We start from the raw sequence: 26,979 nt of genomic DNA, 5'->3' as shown, positions 1-26,979 counted from the left end.
CATGGAGAGAGACAATGCCAGAGAAAACACTACCACGGTTTCCTCAAGTACTTTGTATTTTTGCCAAGCATATCTTTAAAGCAACTGCCCAACAACAGATTTCCCAAATCCTCTGCAGCCTAGTAAGGAATTTGTCGTTCTCCTCAGTAAGAGTAGCACTACTGTGCTATGGTGCCATCCAATACTGAAACAGAGTAAGCTTGCCATTCACTACCAATTTAACAAATGTCAATACTCTCTTCTTAATCCACATAATATTCTAAGACTGACCTCTAAACTAAGGCAGGCACTTAACTGGTATCTTTATATCCCTCCACAGGGATGCTATATTAATAAGAGAAGACTGGCTTTATTATACAGGAGTTGCCACAAGCAGTTTTGCCTTTCAGTGTTACAAGGTTTTCATAGAATAGTTTGGGTTGGAAGGGACCTCTAAAGGTCATCTAGTCCAACCCCCCTGCCGTGGGCAGGGACATCTCCAACTAGATCAGGTTGCTCAGAGCCCCATCCAACCTGACCTGGAATGTTTCCAGGGATGGGGCATCCACCACCTCTCTGGGCAACCTGGGCCAGTGTTCCACCACCCTCAGCGTAAAAAATTTCTCTTTATACCTAGTCTAAATCTACCCCCCTTTAGTTTAAAGCCATTTCCCCTTGTCCTGTCGCAACAGGCCCTGCTAAAGAGTTTGCCGCCATCTTTTTTATAAGCTCCCTTTAAGTACCGATAGGACTTTAAGTACTGTACGTTTTTGTACAGGAGATATGGAATGAGCATGAAGAACTAGAAATGAAGACCTTCTATTGCAAAATCAATAGCATTATCAAGGGTTGACAACACTGTATTACTTTGATACTGAAACAAAACGTCTCATTTTCTAGGGCATACTCAAGTAATCCTGGTGTCCTTCTGCTTGAGGTCTTCAAGATCAGGTGGATGTTCCTCTAGACCAAAGGGGAAAAAAAAATACTAAACATCAGTATAACTAGATTTAGGGACATCTTTAAATTTTTGCCAAATCAATACTCTCCCTGAAATGTTTCCTTATTGTCTAATGACCTCACTGACACTTTTTTATTTCATTGTCACCTTTAGTAGGCTATAGTTTGGCATGCTCATGTGGAGTAAATAGCATTTCACTCTCAGATTACATTTTTCAGTAGTCAACTGCTCTTTAGCATTGAGGAAGAATGCCAAGATGTGGAGCTATGTGAACATGTCAGCTGTAAAACACCCCTATCCATACAGAAGGACAGATTTCTCAGTGCCTGTAAACTGATCCGCATCTCCTGAAAGCGGCAAAAACCTTACTTTGCTTTTCCACTTTCCCATGCAACACAGTTTGCACATGGGATAAGGAACACTGAAACGGCAGAGGACTTAAACCTAGGACTGAAATACTGTCCATGGCTTGCTCTGCTGTCATTTAGCATCCCAGGACAGCAATCAAATTCTTGAAGACTCGTTACTTCTCCCACAACAGAAATTGAAGGTGATCCCTGATAAACAGTGCCTTTTGACAAAGTCTACTGGACTGGGAAGAGGCATTTAGTACTGCATGTGTTTAGTATTCTATACGGAATTGATGTAAGATAACAATCCTAAACTGAAAGAACAAAAGAATACTCCAAGGTTAGTTTACCTTTTTTTTGTTCTTACGGTCCTTAGAGTCAATCCAGTAAAAGGCCATGTACGTCTTCACTATGTGCTCTTTTCTTCCACACAATTTGCTCTACTTCGTTGTTTGCCCTTCGTAAAGGATCGACACATTGACTGCAACATATTAAAACAACAGCTGAAATTGGTTGACTTGCAAAGAAGGAATTTAGAGAAGACCACCTAGACTTTAGCCATGAAATCCGAGCTCCAGTGGAAAAAAATGCAAAGCTACAGTTGATTTCAGGGGCCATCACAAGATTTCATCACTAGAACACAGACAGATTTAAGGCTAGGAAAAGCATTTCAATAAGCTTTTCCCATCTCTTACATTTTCTTCATGAATTTCAGCTCACCTTCTGATTCATATAATGCAACCATGACCAGAAGTTTCCCCAGTAACTAGTCAACCGAATTCTATGGCCTGCTTCCCACAGATGTACTAGGAATTCAGCAGAAGGAAAAGAAGACTTTTCTAATTCTTATTCTATTTTAAAAACCAACACAGTATTATTCAAATATAGTGCTAGTTAAGTGCACCTACGTTTTCCTAACCTTTAGTGTCTTAACTGACCCATCATTGCATGTGGTTGTTAATGAAGACTAACAAAACTGAGAGAAATAAAATAGGATAGCACAGTTATGGACATAGCAAAAGCATCAGAGAACACAGCTCAAGAAGAGAGATATTATGTTGATAGCACAGGAGAGAAACTGTCATTTACCAGGGAATGGGCACATGTAGATTCTGCCTCCTGCATGAAAACACCATTGGAAGAAGGCAAATACACAGTTCATCAGTGGGGATGCAACATAACAAAGCCTCGCTGACTCAGGAATTACTAGTGTTATCAAGTGTGGTGAGCGGGGGAGTACTCAACTCCCCCTATCAATTTTGCAGAAATTCCATGCTCCTACATGTTCTTAATCTGGCCACGTTATGGAATTACCTCTGCTGTCCTCATCCTGGGCATCTCTTGACAAACAGCCATCTCTAGTTACATAGCACAAGTGCCTGCAAAAGCCTTCCAGAGCTAGTTGCCCAGGTTTGGTCTCCCTCTCTCTCTTTTTTTTAAATATAAATACAGACTCCTATGGGAAACCTTGGCATTTGCTCTAGAAGAGTCACAGTGGAACTAAACAATTATCCCACATTTCATCAGCAAAAGCCCTCTTATTTTTTGATAACTGTAGAGAACAATTTTTACTTTTTTTTTTTTTGCACGTCCACTGCAGTACCGTTTTGGCATTGTACATAGGTCCCTCTCAACAATGACCATACAATGTTGAAAACAAAAGAATTTCCATCCAGAGAGAAGGTTTTAGGCTCATTAAAGGAATGCTTTTCAAAGCCATGTCCTCTATCAACTGTCTCTAAAACTGGTAAAACTCAAAGTTACAATGCTATAGGATTGCTCCTTTCCTAGAACTCAAATATATGATACTGGAAATTAAAACCATTTAGCATCTGGTTAATCACTGCATTAAAAAACAAAGCAAAAAACAAGTCATAGCAGAAGAGCAATATTCCTAGTTTCACTGGCTATGAAAAAACACAGAAATGATCATTTAAACATTAATGTGAATTCTCTCAAAATGAACATGTATTAATTCATTTTCCAGAAAATTTATGATAATTTCATGTTAATTCTTTGCCTCCTGTTTTCGGAGTCACTGATGACTCAGTGCAGCTATCTGTATGCTGAACATCAGCTGTTAAGCACGGTGTAAGATGTAATGTGGAGATTTTCACAGCAGGTTTTGTCTAAATGTGGAACTCCATAGCAAGTAGCCATCTGCTAAGCAGCCACATTAGTAAAGTCTATGTGTGTGTGTACGTGCATGTATATGATCCCACACAGACTAATATCTTAGTAAAGCAAAAGTTGAACACTTAGGGGGAAAAAAAGACTTCACAAAAAAGACAATTCTGTCATATTAACCAAGCTATAGCATTAGCCATTCAATATGAACTACCACCTTAGAAAAATAAAGCACAGTTATGTTAATACATTCCATCTTAGTTTAATGATATTGATTTTGTGGAGCTTACATTTTCCCATTATCATAAGAACATATACACATGCCGAAACTCTTCACAATGTCAAACACTAAACTGCTTGCATAGTGCTCACAGGCTGTAATGTGCCGTATACATTAAAAAAAAAAAAGCACTGCACATTAGAAGCATTAGAGCTAATTAATTCGCATTTCTCCCAAGCACACTCCCATCCCATCCCTCTTACTCTGTTCAGGTCTACTACTGTGTTCCTTCCTTCTGCGTCTTACTGCATAACTCTAGGTCTATTCCACACAGACACATTTCTACTTGTTCTTTACAAACGGCTTTTTCTCATTCATTTCTTCCCTATTATCTTTCAGATAATTCATTCCCGTGCAGCAGTCAATTGTTTACCATAGGCAATGTCATTCTTTTGTAGAAGTGCCCTCGAAGGCAGTGGTAAAAGAACCATTTTTGTCTCCCTTCTTCCCTGTGATTTTGAGAGCTAAGGCAAGTGGCAGGAAGTTTTCGCACTTGTTTCTGTTTAAACTTATGTTACAAAGTGAAATTAACTTTTCCTCAAAACTTTCCTTTTCTTTTTCACTAATGTTCTGGATTTTCTTTGCACTCAGGACACTGTGTCCTAAAAACCTATTCTGGGTTGAGCAGGATGGGCGGTGTGCAGTGTCGCAGGCTGCCTGATAGCTTCATTTGCTCTTAAGTCTCATTTGCCACCTTTTTTGCTCACAACTGGCAGTTGTTGGTGTTGCCTTCCTGACAAAGAGGAGAAGAACGGAAACCAAGTTCCTTTAATGTATATGGATACACTAGCCTTTGGCAGGGAGCAGGGGCAGAAAGTGGGGGAAGATAACTGTAGAGTCAAGGGAGCAAAAGCCTGGCCTTGCATACCTCAGCATATCGGCCCAGGAGAGGATCCGCTTCCTGCAGAGCTGAACTCAAGTTCAGGCACCGCTGCTCAAGCTCCATTCAGGGCTTTGTGTGCAGACTTCTTTTCTAACCGGCAGGCAGTGTGCCTTCACGTTTTACATGCAACTTCCCAAGCAAGGGAAGCAAGATTAAGTCCAATTCCTTTATAACTGGGTCTTTAGAAAGAGCACTGGGGCATTAATAAACTTTTTTGCATTAAGCCAAGTTGACTCTCTGTTTTGTGTAGCTTCAAAATAGAAGGACTAATTTTTTATGTTTGCACGTTAGTTTCTTGCCTTTTTCCCCAGTCTTTTCTCCCTTCACTGACTTCAAACATGTCAGTTGTCCATATTTTCTACGTTTAGAAGCATTACATCATAAATTTGGTCTGGTCATGCTCGAATGCTTACCTTCTCTGCAAACAGGCACAGCAACAGAATGGTAGACACCCCAAAATCAAAAATCCTCCTGCCACAAGCACAAGCAGTCGAAATGTGAGTTGCATATCTGTAGAGTCAGCAGAAGTTTGCATTAGTTATTAATCATTCTGAGATATATATCGAGGTACAGATGACAGAGATTAGCCTCTAAGACAGACATATATGTATCTCAGCCAGGAACACAATGGAAAAAAAGTAAGTGTTAGAAATGAGCTCAGATGAGAAAGATCAAGTCTCAAATTTGACCTGAATTCGAATAGCCCAAGTGTTTGGTTAGTTTCAGAAGCAACTGGGGTTTGAGTGAGCCCAGGGCATGGGGGGTGTGTATGTGTGGAAATCAAAGTCCTTTAAGAGCTTCTTTAAGAATGGAGACAAAATCATGCAAATGAATGCTATTTATCTGTTTCAGTTCATAACTTTTGCAGCAATTTTCTTAAAGCCTCATTTAATTCCTAGTGAAATTCAAGACAAAACTCCCAGATAAGAACCATTCAAGTATGCAGCCTGTGACCATCTTACAGAAATGCAAGTGCCATGAGTCTAATATCTGCTAAGTGTTTCTATTTTGTCAACAGATTGCTATGAGGCAAACAGCATGTGCTCCCAGGGCAGTAAGCGTTTGTATTTTCTTTGGACATATGTTGTACATCCAGAAGCATTCAAGTAGCTAATTAATCTATGAACAAATAATTCTGTAAAATAGTCATCCCTTGATATTTATGTCCAAACAATAAAAGCTTAACTGGAATAAGGAATCAAGCAGTCACAGCTGAATAAGCGTATTTAATTTTAACATTTGCTTGAGTGTGTGTCCTAAAAATGAGCAGAAGAGCTATAATTTTCACTGTACAGCTTTTCTTCTCGTGAAAGTCTTTTATACATAATATAAAGGCCCAAGTGGGGAATGAATATTATTAAAACATTTTATTTCTGCAGTATGCCCCTAACTAAAACAGATTCTGATGGCCTCATGCTGAATGGTACTTTCTTCTATCAAAAGTTATCTAGCTAGCAGCAATTACAGCTGCCCTAGCACTGGAATGTGGAGCTGCTCAACCACAAGAAAAATGTCAAAGTTTGATCCTGACCTCTACTTGCTTCTGAGCAAGCACAAACAAGCAGAAAGTGAATTCATGTTAGCTTACAAGTATTCCCTTGGGGTTTCACATCTGTATTAAGTCAGCTCTTCCTGAAAATTATATCATCTCTGAAATCAATGGAGGTATGCTGAATTATATCAGGAAGACCTAAACCATTAAGTTATACATTATGGTTTCTTTTTACTAACTTCATATCCATGTTTGGCAAGATTGCCTGTGTCTGAGAACTCTTCCTGCTTAATTGTTGGTGAGAAAAAGGATACAATATAAAAGGAATTGCTGTGTTAGGAAAAAAAAATTGTAGTATTTGGCTCTGTTTCTATTTGTCTATGATGAATCTCCAAATATCACTCTACTATCTTGACATTGTTCTTGACAGAAAACCATGAGATACGCATCTAGTGTCAGCATGAGGCAAAGGACACAAATTAAGATGCAAAATTCCATCTGAACATAAGAATTTTTTTTTTTTTCTGAGGATACAAACAGTAAGCACTGGAACAGGTTGTCCGGAGACGTGGATTCTCTGTCCTTGTACATATTCAAAATTTGACTGGACACAGCCCTGGGAAATCTGTTGGAGCTGACCCTGCTTGAACAGGGAGGATTGGACTGTACGTTCTTGAGAGGTCCCTTCCAAACCCAGTAATTCTGTGTCTAATAGAAAGCCTCTAACTTTTTTGCATTTTTCAGCTTGTTGAAGCAACTTCACCATGAAAAGCAACAATTGTTTCTACAAAGCTGTACAAACAGGAAAAAAAGTTATGACAAAAATTAAGATTTGATTCAACCCTTTCAGTAAAGCAGATTACCATGGAGTTATATGCAAAGGTAGGATGTACAAAAATAGTTTGCTGCATTCTTTCATGAGAGAGAAAAAAAAAAAAAAATCACTCATGCCAAGTCTATGCTCAAAGTAAAAAAGGAAGGTAAAATATTACATTAAGGCTAGAATTTGAGAAAACAAAACCACAGAAATTTTGGTTGTTAGAGACTTCTGCACATCACATAGACCAACTTTCTTCCTGAAGCAAGGCTACCACCAACATGAGGTCAAGCAAGTTGTGTCTTTGTCTAGCCAAGTCTTGAAAATCTCCAAGGATGGTGACTCCACCACCTTTCTGATGACTTGTTCTAGAGTTGCACTACTTTCCTAATGAATTTTTTTCCCCTAATGTCCAAGCTAAATTTCCCAAGCATCAATTAGTGGCAATTCCCACTTGTTATATCATCTGGTTCTACCAAGAAGAATTTGTGGCTCCCTCATCTTAGTAATTGCTCTTCTAAACAGGCTATTAAATAACCAATCAGCCTCCTCTTCACCAGATTAAATACAACCAGTTCCTTCACCTTTTCTTCACAGCACTTTCACAGAGTCACTGTGACTTTGGATCAAACCCCCCTTTCCACAAATAAAGCCTTCACTCCATTCTTTGTACTAACATATGTGACTGTTTATTTGTATCACATCACTTGTTCTTTGCTTGTGCCAGGGTTGACAAGATATCCAGACAATGCTTTATCAATGAATTGTTTTCTGTATTAATATATATGCAGAAATAAATGCAAGCTTACACTTACTTTGAAGAGAGTGGTGACCTGAAAAACTAAAGAAACAAACAGAAATGAAAATTGTATTGTCTGACCAGAAGCAGCATTTGGCTATGAGGCAGTAATCTACAGACGTATACTTACTGTCTTTAAATGGCATGTAACATTTCAGTTCATGGACGGTTTTGGAAGGACAACATTTATTTTTCAAGCATTCAGTTGTGTTAAGGCCCTCTCCTACATGACAAGGAATTAAGGTTTTTTCATCTTTGCGACGGCATGCTTTAAAAAAAGAAATAATATGTAAGATCTCTATCCTAGGAGCAATGCTTAAGTAGACGGACGTTATCGTTTTGCTGTCCCTAGTATGTTTTGATAGGGTAAGTCCACCAGAAAACAGTATCATTGACTTTCATGTATGTTCTTTCCCAAAAACTAATCAATCGTTATATTAAAATTAACAGAAAAGCTAAAATCATGTCATACAAAATCTTAAGCAATTTGCTTTGTTTCAGTAAGAAACATTTACAAGAGTGAATCTAAACACCATTGTGCCCCTTTTTTGTACTTAGGTTTGTAAAGTAAGTGGGAAAGACAAACTAAATTTTCTGACTGGACTGTTTCTAATTAAAAAAAGACGACAGAAATTTAAGACAAGTTTTTTTTTTTTGAAGGGCCCAGCATAGAATATATTGCAACTAGCCATCTCTCTGTTTGGCACTAATTGCATGTTTCTACAAGCAGCTGAAAATCAGCTGATAGGAACAAAACCCCAAGATAGCCAATCCAGTTATTGAAGAAAATAGTTAAGCAATTTTTAAATTTGCTATTTAATAACAGATTTATTGATAATCATGAGATCCTCTGTGGGAAGGGCTTAAATGTGTAAGATGGCCATAAATTACCTGTCTCTATACATTTAATTCCTGTAAAACTTGGTATTGCATCCCTTCAGTGACACTTTCACAGCAGCTGCAAAGCATCATTTGGTTCCAACACCACTCCCAAGATTGGCTGCATTGTCAGTCTCATGTTTATCATAGACATTACAGGTAGCCAAATTCAGTTGATTAAATGGGGGATCAGGCACTTCATGAGACCTCTGTGTTTACTTAGGGCTAGGTGGTAGTAATAGCAGCGGAGGTATGCTGATATTAAGGTAATGCAGAAACATACTAAGTGAAAAGTGGTATTTCTGCTTCTCCTTTCTCTTTGTGATCCAATTATGGAACCAGGCTTGCAATTTTTGTACATGCCAAGCCCTTTCTGTATTCATAGATATTAGCATAATTTTATGAAATAATGTGGTTCTTGTCATTTAACTTCAGCAGCCCAAAAGGTGAGTGGTTCAGTCTAAGCCAATGGCCCTGGAGCCTTCCCTAGCCAATAGAAGTGGAAGACACACTACTGTGGGGCAAAATCCTTCTCTCATTTAGGATGTGCCAAACTGCTCTTCCTATGCGCATATGGGGAGACTAGAAAACTAGTTCAGATCAGATACAACAAAGCTAGGCAAGGTGGATCCTACTCCAAACTGTCCAGCATTTCTAGCACAATCACATCACTGATGATGAAGGGTTTCGTAGGAGGGTAGTAACGCAGTGGAAGCAAATTTATGATTGTTCCAAAGGGGCATTTAACAATACCATTTTGAAGAGATCTAGTGAGTTTTACAGTATCAGACCGAGGGTTTTAAATACACTAAATGCTGACAGGTAGGGTGGAAGTGAGGCCGAAGGAGGGGAAAGGGAAGAGAGAAACAATGCTGCAGTGATGAAGTGACACTTACTCACTGGCCTGAAGAAGCTTAAGAGAGGTTCATACACATCTTTCAGTTTGATGTTAAGTTTGCTGGGTGCCACTTCACTTTTTTCTAAAACATGCTGAGTTGGTGGTGCAAAACCTGAAAGCTCATAATGATTAGCTCATTACCATCAAATACCTGTAATTAATTAAGTGCAATGACATTTTCATACTGATTATCTTTCATTATACAGGCATTTATAGTCATGAATTGTGACTACTGATGGCTAGCAAGGTTAAGCATAGATGTCTTTCTGTTGTATCACTTATAGTATTTCAAATTGCTTCATGAACCACAATGAGTAAAGAACTAAAGCTGTGAAATTTAAATTAAAGAATCTATTCAGGTGGAAATTGTCAAGATAAAAAGCCCTAACTGTTCACCTATAAGGTGCAGGTTACATGAAACCTCTGTTATATCTATAGATGTATTTCTCATGTATGCAAGCAGAACTTTCGGTCTTTGTTTTAGATAAAGATCACACCCCAACTGAAACACAGAAATGTGGTGAAAAGCAGCTTTATCAGATACAGCCAAACATACACCTATCCCAACATCTTGTTTCAGTGACCTACAGCAGTTGTGTAGAAAAGAGTAAAACATCCCTGAATATAGAGGTACTGGAGCATTTTCCCAAACCCCAGTGATTTGTGGCTCTGGGACTTACTGATCACCTTTCATTTACACTACTCTGAAAAATGTGGCATCAGTAAACCTTGCTGCCTCACTACATCTCTTTTTCATTAAACCAAAAGTGCAAATCACAGTGGGACTCCACTGGCAATCAACCACTCCACAATGGGGGGGGGGGGGGGGAAGAAACCCAGTATTCCTATGTGCTTGCCTTTTTTCTCTCCGTATGAGAAACTTACACCATCACAACTTTAATAGCTTTCAGTGATGGAGTTTATTGAAAGCCATTTCATGGTTTTATAGATCCTTGTGAACAGAAGTGAGATCACAGCCTAACCAAAAACTAAGGTATTGAACAATTTCAGTCTTCTGGATGATTTTTCAGCTAGCAGCATCAGGAGCGTAAATTCTGTTTGTCCTGGGGCACAACTTGCCTCTTCCGTGCCATACAAAACTCCCTTGGGAAAAAGAAGCATGAGAGTAGGGAGAATTGAATGTATGTCAAAATAGAGAATCTGAAACTAACATAGAACAGAAACATGACCAAAGTTCGCGCTGACAGTTATGCCATGGTCCCCCTCCCCGTCAGTAATCAAGACAGAAGAACAGAAAAATTTTAAAAGTTTTGTAACGATTTCACAAGAAGTTCATGAGATGAGGTATCCAACAATCAGTTTGGTAAGAATTATCCGAAAATATGACCATGGTTGTCCTACACATTACTCTCTTATATGAGACTATAAAGAGACACAAGCCATATGCATAGGTTTAATGGGCACTGCCAATTAATATAAGCTATAAATCACATTTATATCTATATTAGGGCTCATCCCCCGCCCCCCCCGAAAAATGTTTTTGCCTTTTTTGTTTTTAAAGACAGAACAACTTCCTCATTTAGATATTGCAGAAGCATTTTACCATGACACTTGCAGCAACTGACAGCCTTTCACCAAGAGCTGAAAAGGTAGTCTCTTAAGTCTGGTTTCTCAATGCATAAAGGATCAAATGCAAGCTTCATGTGTGGGCTGATCCTTTACACACGTCAGATGACCAAATTTAACTTCTGGTGTAAGTGCAAGTTATCAGCCAGAAATCTTTGCTAACTATTTTGAGCCACCTGCTGTAGTAAGCAAATACATCAAATCTCAACAGAACAGAACACCTTTAATTGTATGCTGGGGAAAAAAAAGTCAAAGTGGGGAAAAAATAGAAGACACTATAATCAAAGGTAAAATAAAAGCAAGATACACTGCCAGGGATGAAACAAGCAGCATGTGTTTCTCATACAGATGCACAAAGAGGGAAATGGGAACTATAGTTGGGGGCGGGGGGGGAGGAAGGTATTTTGCTGTATTTAAGTGTCAGGACTAATCAATCTTATCTGGAGTCATTAACTGTAATATTTTCAGTATTTTTCAATCATTGCTAAGACAACAAAACCGTAAACTTAACTTCTTGCTAGTAGAAGTACTTGCTTCCTCTATGAAAATGCTTTTCTCCTGGCAATACTCACTTGAACTGATGCGATAAAGCAGTATCAGTACCACATAGCTCCACGCTAGATGGGTGCCAATTACCAGCATTACTGCAATAAACCCAACAATAACAACAGGTATGTGGTTATACATAAAAAAATTTTGGATCTTAACTTCATATTTATGGATTAGAACAAACATGACAGCAGATTGCTGCACAGAGGACTGCCTTTTTTCACAATAAGGAGGCTGCCAAACCCAGCGGTTTTTTTTTTCTTTAGTAAGTGATTTTAAAGAAATTACTCATTTAAAGAGAGCTTAAAGGGAGGCATCTTGTTAACAGAGATTAGCCAAAAAATGATCTCTCTGAAGTGTCCCAGAGCTGGACACCTGACACCTTAAAAAGATCACTTTTAGCTCAAGATTTTAATCCCGGTTTAATGAACTGAAGAACTAAAAATTGTTGGAAGCTTACAACTGAATTCTAGTTTAGCTTGTTGAATTCTTCAGCCTTCTCAAAATCAGAGTGTATGAGATGCTTTGGATAAAAACGTTTTAAAAAGGTGGTTCAAAATGGTACTATGAATAAAAATACTTTTAGAAATCCCCAAGTCCTTCATAGTAATTTAACAGCAGCTTTAAGCTGGTTTTACCTCCAACCAACCCCTGAAGATCGCTTCGCCAGATGCTGTATTTCACTTTGCCTGTTGTTTCTGTTGTTACCCTAAAAAGGTCTTTTTCAATCACTACCACATATATTTAGTTGTTAAGACAGCTTAAACCTAGAGATTATTTTGTTAATATTGGTAAGGGAGGAGAACCCCATTTTCTGAAGTGCTATACAGGGAAAAGAAAGATTGCATTTTACACAGCTATTGGCCTTTGAAGGGTCTGTTCTCTCTGCACTCCTGCTGCTAAATGAGGAAAGCTTTCCTGCCGTTAGAATGTACCTGTTCTGCAGAGTAATACACAAACACGTTCTGTCCCACAGAGAAACTTTGGTTTGGTAGTTAAATGTAAAATTATTTCTTAAGAGGACAGGAATCACGCTTTCCAAGATACCTATTAAAATCTAATGCCATCCAGGACAAATTGGGAAGAGGAAAACACTTCCTGCAAGAAGGAAAACAAGGGAGATTGAGACAATTCCAGTTTTCCCCATTACATACTTCTTTTGCTGTCTTCTTTGCTGTTGGAACTGGAAGACTACAGCTATCCAGAGTACAGCAACTACAGACTTGCTACGCACAACGTGGAATCAGAGCTCATCACAATGGGCTCCGTTACTATGATGCAGCTCAGAATGCACAGTACTGATGTGATAAATGCATCAGAGGGGCCAGAAAAAAGCTGCACAGTTTGAAAAAAAGTCAGCCCCCCAAAGACTGTTACAAAGCCTCTTAGTCTTCTAATTCACTAAGTTAAAACCAAGTTTATGCTGTTGTCAATCACACTTCAGTGTGCAACACAAACACCACCTAATAGTGCAGAGCAGGTAATAGATAACTGAGGACAGCAAAATACACTCCTCTCAAAACAAAGTTTGGTCAGCGTGCTTAAGTTAGAGACTCCCAATAATTCATTAAATGTGAATTAATGAGGTAACAGGATCATCCTGTAGGTTCACCAAGTATCTGCACACTTGAAGCAAAAGCACAGTCAACACAAATCTTTGACATTTCCATTCCTTTTATTAAGGAAAGGCTCTTTGAATAGAATAGGAACAGTATTTTTAAAAATACAGAAACCTAAAGTAAACACAGATGCCCCCAAATCAGCAGTTCTCCAAACAGTTGAGCTGCCTAAAGCAGTTCATGTTTTAGAAAAAAAATGTATGCTACAACAGCCATCTGAACAGATAAGTGATCTTGGAAAAAAATTATATATTCACATGCAAACGTTGTGGGTTTTTTTCATTTCAGTTGAGTCATGAGTTTAAAGGGTGACTCTTTTTAACCTAATTTGTATGCAGCATTAGCTTGCTAATATAAGCAATATACAGTATCCTCAATTTCATTGTTTCATTCTATACGCAGACTAGACACAGCCACTCTCAATAGTACTAATGAAGAGATACTTAGAAATGTCCAATACGAACAAACATTCTCCATTTTCTGAAGCGTATGATTTCACACGCAATTAAGGTTTTCCATGTTGATTTCTCTCATGGAACACTGCATATAGTGTGATGCATTTCTGATGCACAAATATGGGACTTTTCAGACTGCTAAGAATCCGAGAAAATTGCCCCCATATTTTATGTTGACCACTTAATTGATTTTCTTTTTATTAAATTTAGGACTGTTGGCTCTCCCTGCTGTAACTGTAGTCTATACCTAAGGCTCAACCTGAGTTCACTAGCCAAAAATGCACATCCAATACACCAAACCACCCCAAACAATTCTTTGTTATACCATTTCTGCAACAGTCGAGTTCCTAGTCATTTATACTGACCACATCCATGTTGGTTTTTTTTTTTTGCTTTACATTAACTGCTTTTATCGGAAATCAGTTTCTTATATTCAGTGCAAAAATGTAAGAAAAAGTCTCGTCCTATTGAACCCTCAGCAGAAACACAGAACAATCATCTATGATTGTTTCTCTTTATTATCCACTTCAATACAGCACTCAAAGCACACAAAAATTACTACTTTGAAGCCTATTGTAAAGAAATATTTTAACAATGTAAAAAAGTAATAGTGGCAACTAATTCATATTCATGGTTTAGTGGCAATTATTTATCTCCATCATGAATTGCTCAAGATCGATGATCTTCATAACCATGAAAGCAGGAGTGACAGATGTGGGATACATCTAAAGGAATTGTTAGGAGTAGAAAGAAGATTCATTCCCTGATGCAGGTAAAAGATCCAATCCACAGGCTGCTGTGAGAGACTATACTGCTGAAGAGCAAAAAGCTGTTTTAAGTCTAACCCTTCCAATGGTGAAAACAGCATAAAAATGTGATGTGAAAGCTACACTGCACTTAAGCCTAGTGAAACTCTAGCAAGGAGAACCTTGCAGATCAAACTGGAATCTATTCAGAACACTTAACTCAGAAGAACTAACCTCACTTTTCGTAACATATATAAAGCTGTCTTACACTGTTAAGGTATGTCCTGGTTTCGGCAGGGATAGAGTTAATTTCCTTCCTAGTAGCTGGTACAGTGCTGTGCTTTGGATTTAGGAGGAGAACAAAGTTGATGACACACCGATGTTTTACTTGTTGCTGAGCAGTGCTTACACTAGCCAAGGACTTTTCAGCTTCCCATGCTCTACCGACTGAGAAGGCTGGAGGTGCACAAGAAGCTGGGAGGGGGCACAGCCAAACTGGCCAAAGGGACATTCCATACCATGGGACGTCATGCGCAGTACATAAACTGGGGGAAAGCTGGCCGGGGGGGGGGGCCGCTGCTCGGGGACTGGCTGGGCATCGGTCAGCAGGTGGTGAGCAATTGTACTGTGCATCACTTGCTTTGTATATTATAATTATTACATTATTATTATTTTATTTCAATTATTAAACTGTTCTTATCTCAACCCACGAGTTTTTCTCACTTCTACTCTTCCAATTCTCTCCCCCATCCCACCGGGGGTGGGGGTGTGGGGGGGGTGAGCGAGCAGCTGATGTGGTACTCAGTTGCCGACTGAGGTTAAACCATGACAAGGTATTAAAAGTTCTTCTAGTCACCCAGATTTTCATGGATGTGAATACAGCTGGAAACGACTCTTTGACTAGCATCTCTTAGGATGAAAACTTAAGTACTGTTAAGTTCAAGTGGATGACAAACAAGCTTATTACACACTGCTGCGGAAACTACATCAAGCTAATCCCTGTCACTTTTTAAAAAAGTCTTTAAAGTAGTCACCAGAACCAATATCGACATCTACCCCCACCCCTCAATACAGGTATTCCACTACAAGTCTTACTGTTTCTGCAAATAGACAAAATCTTTAACAATACACAGGATTAAAAAAAAATTGAGACCGACCTTTCCCCCTGCAGATTAATACAAAATGCCACTTACCAGAACCATACAGCAGGGTTCCTGAAGTGACTGAGGAATACTCACTGGAAGCTAATTAATCTACTACCTTTTAATATTCAATACCGAAGGGTTTTGCAGAGAAACATACTGCAGTTCAGGAAAGTAAGTTATCTTTCACAATAAGCACTCCTACGAAGAACGCAAAGTCTACACTCAGTATCATGCTTGCAGCACTTAAGTTTCGTTTCTGGATTGTTGAAAGCAAGCATGGTACAACTATTTTATATTAGAGACACAAAGGGCTGAAAAAGCTCATCTGTAAGTAATTTAAATAATTTCCATATTCAAGACACTAAACCTATTTGCTTCTTGAACTCATGAATGCTCATAAAGAAGAGAGATTTTTACCTGTTTCAAAAAACCTGTATAAAAAGATTTTTTTCCTTGATAAGTTTTTATACCAACTTTGAAAATCTTAACTTCCCACCATCATTAACAAAAACACATTTAGTAAAGAAAGGAAACACGAACTTTCTATTTTCATAAGCATTTGTTAATTCATAGGCTTTGAGCTTAACCCTATTGAATTTAGACTTTGGCATCATTCACAAATACCTTTCACTCTTTTTAAAGAACTTTATTTTAAAAATAATTTTAATTCATTAGACCATACTTTATAAGTTACCAATAGGACGGATCTGAACTCAAGCATCAGACATTTGTTGCACTTTTAAGTTTTGTAACAACATGACTTTTCAAAATAAAATTGTACATTTAGATTCACAGTTTAATTTGTTGAAATTTAATAACATTTAAAAACACTGGAATTTGAATTGAAAGGGATACATGTTAAGCACACAAATACTGAAAAAGGTCGTAACCCCAAAATGCACTTGAAAATGGAATGCAGCTAATTAGTCAGACTAGTTTAGTAATTTCACATTTAACCTAGTTAGCACCTTATTGAACTGAACCACTGAATGTGAGAAATATAGTGCATGTAGTGTGACAACAGGTACTGTACCATTTCATAATTAGATTGTGTTTTCTTGAGCATTATGTGCCATATTTTTTGAAAACTGGTAGTATTTTAGAAGTCTTCTAAAACATGTAAATAAACAATGGCTACAGTTAAAGTCTAAACAAAGAAGTACTTTCTCTCTACTTTGAGATTTTTAAAAGCAATCATTTATAAGGATTGCATCAACATCAGTTAGCAGAGGAAGATCAAACTTTATTGAAACTGCTTGCATACAAAATATATTGCACTATAACCAAACAAATGTCAACATAAAATCCAATCTGTTGTAGCTAATATGTACAGAGAATATTGCCCAAGAGCAGTTACATTACAAGGTCAGTCTACCTTGGTTAATTATCTACAGTATTTTAAACCAAACAGCTTACAGATGATGTGTGCAAGGTACCAATTTCTGTTTTCAAATACTATACATTCCCAAAATAAATAACTAGAAATCAACATTAATGTTTGGCAATACTTTTTAAGACATTTTTATATTTGTTAAATCATGTGCAGTTCGTTGCCATTTTTAGTATGCTCACCTGTATGCAAGGAAAAAAAATATGAAAAAAGCAAAGAAACAAAACTCACAAAATACATCAGAGGCAAGGTCAAGTTTGTACAATTCTGTACATAAACAGTGGCTCTCCTTCTGGAGTAATCTGAATAAAAATGGATTAAAATGAAGGTCCTTATACAGTTTTGCCCAGTAAGTTTAATGTGTGATCAGAAATAAAAGAAAGCACAGCTCCTCCCACCACTTCCCACCCTTCCCTGGTGTACGACTGTACTTTGGATCAAATTCTGTGACACCTTCAAACTGGCTGGTAATTCAGACTTTACACCTCAAAATATGATGAATTTTTGTCCTACCTCCAGTCTCTCCGACTACTGTATCTATACTTTCCAGGGCATTACATGTGGTGATTTTCTTCCTACCTCTCCTGAGATAGTCCTCGAATTAAAATAAGCAATTCAAAATATTTTGGGAGGATGAAAAACATCAGCGCTTTAAACTGGTCATCTGGCCAAACAGCAGGCACACATTACTAGCTTTTGAACACGTTACACTTGTTCCCTCAGTAACAATGAGTTTTTTTAGTTTTCCACAATGGAAAGTTTTTTTTTTTAATTTTTTTTTTTAAAAAAAAGCTTCTGTACTGCCTACAAAGGAAAAAATTACACCCCTTTTTCAATAACACTATTTGCCAAATCTTCAGTGCAAAATAAATTTCCTATTCTTATAACTGCCTAACTCAATGTTTATGTAAGGAAAAAATTATGGAAAGCATGCACTTGTCTATAAAGTACTAACGTCTGACAAGGATTGCTACATATATTTTACATTTAGTGTTACCAACTCATCTTCCCTGATTTCTGCATCCAAATATAATATTCCTACCTGCCAAGATATAAAAAAGGCACAGATCATACAACTTTTTTGCTAATGAAAATGACAATTGTTACATCACACATATTTCAGGGTCCACTAAAACATTGAAAAAGGTGGACCAGAATGTGAACTGACACAGGACATAAAACGACATAGCATTTCATGAAGAACTTGTAAGTTAGATTGAAAACAGAAGCCAATTTGATTACTGCAAACACTATTTATTCTGGAAATTGAAATTGAGCAGTGAATTTGACCCGATGTGTTAAAATGGTACAACTGAACAGAAAGTTTACCAATGCACAGCTCAGTATTTTTAAAACAAACAAAAAATAATCTTTCATTGTTTGAACTGCAATATGTACTTGAAAGCGATTTTCGGAAATTCAGATATTTTTATGCAAATATTTGAATAACTTCTTATTCTGAAAACAACTGCATACTGTTGATGTTAAAAAAGGCTAACAGAGAACATATGTTCATTTCATGCCCTGCGCCATCTTGCCTACTATTTGTCTTTGGCCTAACAAGTTTCTCTAACATGGAATAGGAATTACTGAAACAGTATAGGAAATATGACTTTAGAATTATGCAGTTTAGGGTACTCCATTCACCAGCGGCTGTTGACCATCTGCGCTGTCCGTTTTCTCTTTCTTCTGATTACGTTCTTTACCCGTGCGCAGCCGACTACCTTCATTGGAGGTATTCTGTAATGTTTTAGTGTGGACACTCCTTTCATTATTGCAGTCAATTCTGATCTGGAACAAGTCAGAGTTATATAAAGCATTCTCTTCCTTTCATCCACCCCTTATGCATTCGCTACCTTAGCAGCCTGGGAGGAGCACTATTTATTACATAGTCAGAAGACACGAACAGTACCACACCCTTATGGCTTTGTTAAATGTATCCAGCTGAAATGGAGAGTGTGTGAATTCTTTTCTGTTCAAAAATGGTTGTGACCTAAAAAAAACAAAACCAAAAAACCTCCTGTCTACCTAGCCTTGGAAAGCTAAAAAAAAAATTTTCCAGTGTACTTGTGCAAGAGAAAGTTGAAGAACTAATAGCAGATGGAACTTTAAAACATCATTTCACTTTCAATAGTTCAACTTTCTACTTGTTGTATACAAACATTTTTTTGAAAAAAATGAACACAGAAAAGCTGCCATGACATGATACTAACGCTCAAAAAAAAAAATCTACTCAGCCACCTTTGGAATCTGCAAAAAGTTTCATTTAATCCACCAAAAAGACTTCTGCGGCCTTTTTAAGTGGTCATAAATTTCAAAAAAGCATTTTGAAAGCAAAATTTTATGCTTGTAAAGAGGGTAAGCCCTTATTCCTTGAAGCATTACAAAATTTTTACAACTTGATCAAGTCAGGTTTCAACGATATGCAAGTACTTATTTTCATATAGAGTATCATCTCATCCAAATCTCAGAGCAACAGAGAAAAATCATGACTTGTTGATAAGTGCCTTAGTTTCTTTTCCAGCACCGCAATTCACCACTGTCTACTTCAAACTTTGTAAGTTAATTACTGATTAACTGTAAAAGTTGTGTGGCCATAAAAATTTTTTTTGGCATGTTAATTGTTTACATTTCAGATGCATATTCAGGTACTACACCTTCAAGTTCAGCACTCCCACTTGGAAAACTAAGCATTTCCTCCCCACCCCCTTCTTTCTTAAACAGGCTTTCTAAAACCAAACCAAGAGTCATCTCAATCCCCTGTCAGAACCATGACTCCTGGTAACACCACACAGAAGGTGGCACCTTGCAGCTGCTCATTATTTCTTCCTCCCAACATAACTCATCCTATGCAGTAAGAGATGGAAGAAGGTTTGCATGTTATCATTTGAAGCAAGAACAGTTTCCATGGGGGGAAACTTAACGTATGTACATAAAATATCAGCCTGAATAACTTTACGCAACAAAACATATTTGAAAAAATTGTAGAAATATCTTTATAAAAGGCTATAAAATATTCAAGGTTGTAAATATTTCAATATATGACTTGAACAGTTTCTTGATGTGCATTTTTAACTTACTTTCTAGACTGCATAGCCTTCAATTGCAAATGTTTCATTTAGTAGTGAAGGTAGTTTCTGAAGTTTAATCTTTCTTACTCTGAAGATTCTGGCTACAACACACTCTCTCTTTTTATATAAAGCGTTAAGGATTCTCCTCCCTCAGGTATATAGGCGACAGACAACAATATACAATGCAGCAAGAAAGAAAAGCTAAAAACAAAAAGCTAGTAAGAACAAAGACTGAAATCAGCTGGTTAGTAAATCCTTGGGACTCGTGATCAGAGTTCTAACCAAAGGGAGAACTAAGCTAACATTACGAAGTTGCATCTTTACACAACTTGATATATTGAGATTCCTGCGTATATGTTACAAAATGACACAGAACTCTTGTATATCTGATTAGGGGATAAGGAACCACATGGCTACTGTGTTGCTCGTGGTTTTGAAGACTCTAATGTCAGTATATGACACTTAGCAATTTTAAACAGTGCAGAGTTCCAATAAGAGAAAAATTACCTCAAGAGATCCATCTGCTGCTCTCCCTTTTGTATCTCTTGAGTTACGCTGACGGTTATCTGTTCGTGACTGTTCCTCATTTCCTGTAAGAAGAATTAATCAACTAAGTTGTTTGACAAGGACATACGATCTTCTTTTACTTAAAATTTATGCAGGCATAATAGGGAATTACTTCAAAATTTTCATGCTAAAGAACATTAAACAAATATATAACAACAGTACTTAAACTACTGACCAAGAATCACTAAAGAAAACGTTCTCAGGTGTTAGTCAAAGTAGACAAAACCACAGTGTTTAAAACCACCACAGTTTAAAAGAGACTGTCTACTGACTGAATAAAAAACACCTCTCAAAATGATTAATCATAGGAGAGAAGTACACAGTTAACTTTAGTAAGGTTTAACATGTTCACATTTTTTCTAATGGCTTATGAGCTTTCCAAATTCCGCATTACCTTTTTTCAAAAAAATTTATTAAATTAAGCAATACCCATACTTTGAAAAAACATTTCAAGAAATAAACAGTTGTAGACAAAAATATTTAAACAAATAGATATAATGAAATATCACATTATAAAATATAGGTATTTAACTTATTTAAGTTCTCCCATCTTACTTTTGCCTGGTCCTTTCCACTGAACACATAAATTACAACCTTATATAATCCTGTTGCATGGAAATCAAATACAAGTAGATGGGAATATGGATAGTTGAGTGAGTAAGATAGAAAAATCTTTTATAATCTATATCCATTGACAAACTAGAACTTGATTCCTTGACCTCCACGTGTGATGGCACTGCCCACAAGCTTGCGTCAAGATGCATATTAGGAAAGCAAATGATTTAGAATGCTATCCCAATTTATTTGTATAGGGAAGAGAGGCTTTATATAACTTATGAAGAGACACTGGGATGGAATGCCTCCTCAGCAATTCTGCAGATGACACCAAACTGTGGGAAGTGGTTTGATACACTGGAAGTCAGGGCTGCTAATCACAAGGACCTCAACACGCTGAAGGAATGGGCTGACGGAAAACTCATTAGCTTTAAAGATGAATCCCAAGTCCCACAGCTTCAACAGGATAACACCATGCAATAGCACATGCTGTGGACTGACTGTGTACGCAGCAGCTTCACACAAAAGGAGCTGTCCGGGTGGAAAACAACTTGCAAGAGCACACTTATGTCTTTTTCAACAATGACAGCTGACAGAATAATGGGTTGTATTAGTAGGAGTGTGGCCAGCAGGTCAAAAGAAGGGATTATTCCCCTCTGCTCAACATTCAACACATCTGAAATAAAATATTCAATTTAAGAAACTAACAAAGTAAGAGAGAATTCAGGAGAGGGCCACCAGGTTGGAGCAGATGACAAGACAAGAGGCTGACAGAAGTGAGTTTGCTTAAGGATTCCAACACTGACTTCTCTTTCAAAATTAAGTCTACATTTACCTTTGAATCCTCCGCGACCCCTCCCTCCTTGCCCTCTTGCACCACCTCCACGTCTTCGCCCATCTCCTCTACGAAGGTAGTTGTCTCGCTCCTCTTCTGCTGGGGCTGCTGACCAATCGCTAAGTTCATCTCTGTGATCAGATTCTGTTTCAGAAGCATTTGATGCTTCAGAATTAGTTCCTATCAAGAGGATAAAAAAAAAATCCAAACACGCCAGTGTAGCTTAGCATGAAAATACTATAGTAGAATGAAAACAGTATATATTTAAAAATTTTCTTCTTTTTAGTTTTTAATAAACGATTCTGGGATTTTTTGCCTCCCAACCTCTATAACATACATAATACAGAAATGTGTATAATATACATTACTTCTTCAAAAAGACAAGACAGACATAAATAGAAGTTAGAAGTGTGTTTAAGGCTAAATAATTGTGCTACACATTTATAGTTACTTGGTGTTATCAGCCTATCAATATATTATTGAATCTACTATGTAAATGTAGCAAGTCTAGTAAAACATAAGAAGTCTAATAGACTAGCCTTTCTTTCATATTTCTAAAACTGAAAGTTCTGAATATAACCTGTCCTGTCTCCCCTCACCACTGCAACTCCTCTATGAAAAGAAAAAATTCCATCATGAAACAGCCTGTAACACGCACTAGAAAAGCAGAGAACAAAGTTAGAATGCTAGAAATGTATCAAATCCAAAGCAATTGGCCATTACAATTTTTCCAGTTAACAGATCACTTTTACTGATAAAAGCTGGTTCTTTTCACCAATTTTTTTCCCCCTATAACCCTGTTATTAGCCAGGTGAGCTCACATCTAGAAATATTAAAAGGGCTTCAGCACAAAAACATTAATTTTGTATTACGTAGAATGTAAGCTAAGACTGTCTTATCAAGCTTATACTACAGGCCTTTCAGTCAGGACAAACACCAGCTGACCTACGTTATGAATAATGAAGTAAAAGATTTCTCTGAAGCAGCACAATCCTGAAAACTATTCATTAATGAATTATACAAGGTTTTTAAGAGGAACACTATATTTTGGTGACTATGCTCTTGTAGTAAAAACATAAAAGTTCAATTTAATACGAGGAAAATAGCTTTTCTGCAAATTGAGCTACACAGTATTTTCACTTTTAAATATTTATATTAAGATAGCCTCTTACAGGCTCAAATGAAAACTGAGGCTTTATTATTAGGAATTGTTCAAAATATAGATAAAGTAACAATCCTTGCCCTAAAGAGTTCATAATGTAGAAGACATAAGCCTGCTGTAAGAGACAGGAACTGCATGACAATAAGTTTAGATTATATATAAGCACTACGTTTTACTTCAGAACATTTTCTAACAGCATAAAGCTCTAGATAATCTTCAAATATTAATACTCAATATTAACTGAATTTCTGTTTTAACAGCTCTGTTTCCAAGTCCAGTCTTTTTCAAGAAATCAAAAGACCGGTAGGCCACTCTTAAAACTGTAAATGTACTTCTAGTTACCTACCTGAAGCATAGCCTGGACCACGTCTGCTATGCCCTCTGTTTCTATAAGGTCGACTACCGCGTCCAAGTCCTGGCCCATCATCAGTCATGTACCCTTTTTCCTTATCTGTACGATTTGGTGGTGGCCTAGAAGTAGCTCCAATCTGTCGAAGCTGCTCATCAATTTGCAATCTTTCCAAACGCAGCTGGTCCACTTCCTACACAAACACAAGCATAGCAAGTCATACGTAACCACTATCTAATCATCTGAATGTACAGACATGCAGTTTTCAGAAAGAAAAAGCACATAAGTATTGCAACTAATAATCTCTTTAATAATTAAATAGTAACTCAGCTTTGAGAATAATTTGTTTACCAAAAAAACCTTTCAAATGTTCAAATCTGTTTGTTACCAATACAATTCTTCCTGTGGCACAGTTGGCAAGTTTAGGTTTGCTTAAAATAGATAATATCAAGAAAAAGCACTCAGATCAACTCTTTTCAGGAGATATAATTAACTATACTTCAGTATTAAATTTGAGATCTTTACCCTAAGGAAGTTAAACATTCTTTAAACAGAGAAATTAACATTCCTTTATTTTTGAACATAGTAATATCATCCATTTATAGCATTCCAACAATGGCATAATTTAAACTTTTTAGATTCCAGCACAAGCTTCTTGCACTGTTGCACATCACATATCAAAGTTATTAAACAATTATGATGTAATAGTATTGTTTCATAAAAAGGGCTAGAGGTTACACTGCTGTTAAATTCCGCTTAATTATAATGAATAATATCAGGGAAGTGAGGAAGCATAAAAGTATAGAGAGCAAAGTGCTGTAACTCAGGCATAGAAAGACAGCCAGCACACAGAATTCTTATCAAACATAACTACTAAAAGAGATAAACACAAACAGTAATTATCTACAGCGACACATATTCAGAATACTTTTGTCAGTTTGAGATGTTGTTTAGCTAACATCAAGAAGTGGCAACCACTTTTTTTTTTTAAATCAGGGAGAAAGCTATTTGTGAAAGTTTCAGTGTGATATTGGAAGAGACCTCTGGAGGTCACCTAGTCCAGCTAGGACTTTGACAAGATCCCTCAGCACTCAGGGGTGCATCCCATCAGGTCCCACTGACTTGTGTATATCCCTCCCTCCCCCCCCCCCGGGATGTTCCCTAACTCAATCTTCCTTTAGGAAGGTTAAGTCTCCATTGCTCCAGACTCTCCCATTGGTTTCAGGGGCCTGGTATTCCTTAGGACAAATCTTATCAATAAAAAAACCAAAGTGAAGATGACATTCAGTACCTCATCCTTTTCCCTTGTGACCAAGTTCCCTACTCCATTCAGCAGCAGGCCTGTGTTTTCTGTAGCATTCCTTTTGCTGCCAATATACCTGTAAAAGCCCTTCTTGCTGCCCTCCACATCCCTTGCCATATTCAACTCCAGATGAACTTTGGCTTTCCCAAACTCATCCCTGCACACTCAGATTGTGTCTTTATATTCCTCCTGTGTCACCCGTCCTTATTTCCACCCCTTGTATGCTTCCTTTTTATATCTGAATTTTGCCAGAAGCTCCTTGTTCATCCATGCAGGCCTCCTGTTACTTTTGTGTGACTGCCTGCATATCAAGATGGACTATTCTTGAGCTTGGAGAAGGCAATTCTTTAAATATCAGCCAGTTCTTCTGGACCCATTTTCTTTCCAGGAATGCATCCCATGGGATTCTTCCAAGCAGATCCCTTAACAGGCCAAAGTCCACTCCCCTCAAGTTTGGGGCTGTGATCCTGGTATTAGTCTTTCTCCTTCCTCTCGGGATCCTGAAACTTCACTACATTAACAGTCACTTCAGCCAAGTCTGCTTTCTTCTTTTATAGAGAAATTCACTACTTTGAGTTGATATATTACATTTGATGTTGATGCCCCATCGTGTATCTTTTACAAAAAGTTTTCTTAATAAACTTTGCCTGGAGGCATAGAAACACAGAAAATCTTAAAGAAACAAGACAGTTCCACTTCTTGCCAGTGAACTGGAGGACATTATTCTGAAACTGAACCATAAGGCAACAGGCCACTAACATAACATTTTGCATGTGTGTCTATGTGTGTATGTTAAATGGGATGAGAAGGCCGAGATCAAAACGTCCAAGACAGGAATCTATCCTCTAGTGGTTATACAGACTGATGAACACTGTTGCATGTGCCCTTCTGTTGAGAAAGGTTAGGAGGACAGTACTAAGACAAAGTGACCCTAATTGACAACGAACTGAAGAATCTAAAAAAACTGCTGGGCTATTAAGCACTTTCCACTCACATGCCAGTACCCATTTAAGTACTGACTCACATGCAAGTACCCATCTAAGACAGCCAAAGAAGTTAAACCAGAAATATCTCCTGAAATAATAGTGAATGCAAGAAAGGAGCTTGATTTTTAGTAGTAGTTTTCATGTGGTCCTTCTCTGCCTCACTACCTGATAGCTGCAGAGCTGCTGTATCTCTGCTCCAAAACACCGATAAATCCAAGTGCTCCACAAGCAGGATTAAAATGTACAGTTATTTAGTAGGTAAGGGAACAAAAGTAATTTCTTCTTCTAACTCCTCTGATACCTGTACTGAGAAGTTTCTTTTAGCTATGTACAGAAATTTTAGCATTCTAGAAGATTCAATGATGGCTACTGCACAGACTGGACATGTATCAAATTATGAATGGTCCGGAGGTTTCAAGAGATGCAAGAAAATATTTTATTAAATGAACTCAAAGCAGTCCTTACTGTTAGCATCTGGCCCTGCCATCAAAGATTGAGCATCTGGCCATAATAACTATAAGCAAAAGTAACTATAAGCAATGATGTGGGATGTTTTTTGCTCCCTATACAAAAGACAAGCAGCACCGCAGAGTAGTGGAGAAGTTATGGAGCCAAGAGGCAAACACAACATATAAAGCTGAATTGCCTACAAAACATCCTCAAGTATGAAATGTCAATTAACTACAGAAAAAGAAGTTTAGGGTTTTAGAATGAAATGCCCACTGTATACAAGATCTCTGCATAGAATGCTGCTTGCTTTGCAGTTGCATGAGGGTCTGACTATTGCTTGCATATAAAGTTGTCAGCATTTTTTGAGATACAGGGTTTTTTATTTTTTCTTATTCCTTTGTATTTTGCATTCTAAAAAAAAATTCTTTTTCACCTCATCCTTCAGATAAATGATTCTTTTAATAAAATATGGCTTTTACAAGAAGCCTTTTTAGACTGAAAACCTGTTATAACACCAATTTTTCAACAGCCTTTGGGGGCCGAACAGATTTTGATCATCACCTCATTGCTACCATCTTAAGTATTGATAGAAAATTTCAGTGGTAAAGCAGCACCATTTTCCTCACCTTTAAATAATTAAGATGATAATCCAGAAGAACAGTTGCATTAGTGATGCTATCCTTGGTTCCCACAAACACAAATGGTACCATTCCCTAAAACACAGTAACAGTAGTCTTATGGTTAT

At 37.5% G+C, this 26,979-nt stretch overlaps 2 protein-coding genes across 5 annotated transcripts in view; both read right to left on the bottom strand.

Annotated features, from left to right (window-relative positions):
- Positions 1-1,668: 1,668 nt before the first annotated feature.
- Positions 1,669-11,694, bottom strand: FMR1NB (FMR1 neighbor). The gene is made up of 5 exons (XM_076347614.1): positions 11,625-11,694; positions 9,464-9,577; positions 7,819-7,956; positions 4,994-5,090; positions 1,669-1,771 (listed from the first exon to the last, which is right to left on the bottom strand). The coding sequence occupies exons 1-5, from the start codon at positions 11,692-11,694 to the stop codon at positions 1,669-1,671; spliced, it is 522 nt and encodes a 173-aa protein (XP_076203729.1).
- A 4,503-nt stretch (positions 11,695-16,197) lies between these two features.
- FMR1 (fragile X messenger ribonucleoprotein 1) overlaps positions 16,198-26,979 on the bottom strand; it is a 35,172-nt gene continuing 24,390 nt past the window's right edge. For 2 of the 4 annotated variants that reach the window (XM_076347214.1, XM_076347215.1), the window contains exons 11-15: positions 26,861-26,947; positions 23,493-23,688; positions 21,985-22,164; positions 20,535-20,617; positions 16,198-18,747 (exon numbers count right to left, since the gene is read on the bottom strand). In XM_076347214.1, the coding sequence (XP_076203329.1) occupies positions 18,586-18,747; positions 20,535-20,617; positions 21,985-22,164; positions 23,493-23,688; positions 26,861-26,947 (708 nt within the window). In that variant the 3' untranslated portion in view covers positions 16,198-18,585. The remainder of the gene's footprint in view (positions 18,748-20,534; positions 20,618-21,984; positions 22,165-23,492; positions 23,689-26,860; positions 26,948-26,979) is intronic. The other 2 variants (XM_076347216.1, XM_076347218.1) reach the window with 2 other exon arrangements.

The sequence above is a fragment of the Aptenodytes patagonicus genome, chromosome 9, assembly GCF_965638725.1.
Source record: "Aptenodytes patagonicus chromosome 9, bAptPat1.pri.cur, whole genome shotgun sequence".
NCBI lineage: Eukaryota > Metazoa > Chordata > Aves > Sphenisciformes > Spheniscidae > Aptenodytes > Aptenodytes patagonicus.
The sequence above is the reverse complement of the archived record's forward strand: the minus strand, read 5'-3'. Positions and strand labels throughout refer to the sequence as shown.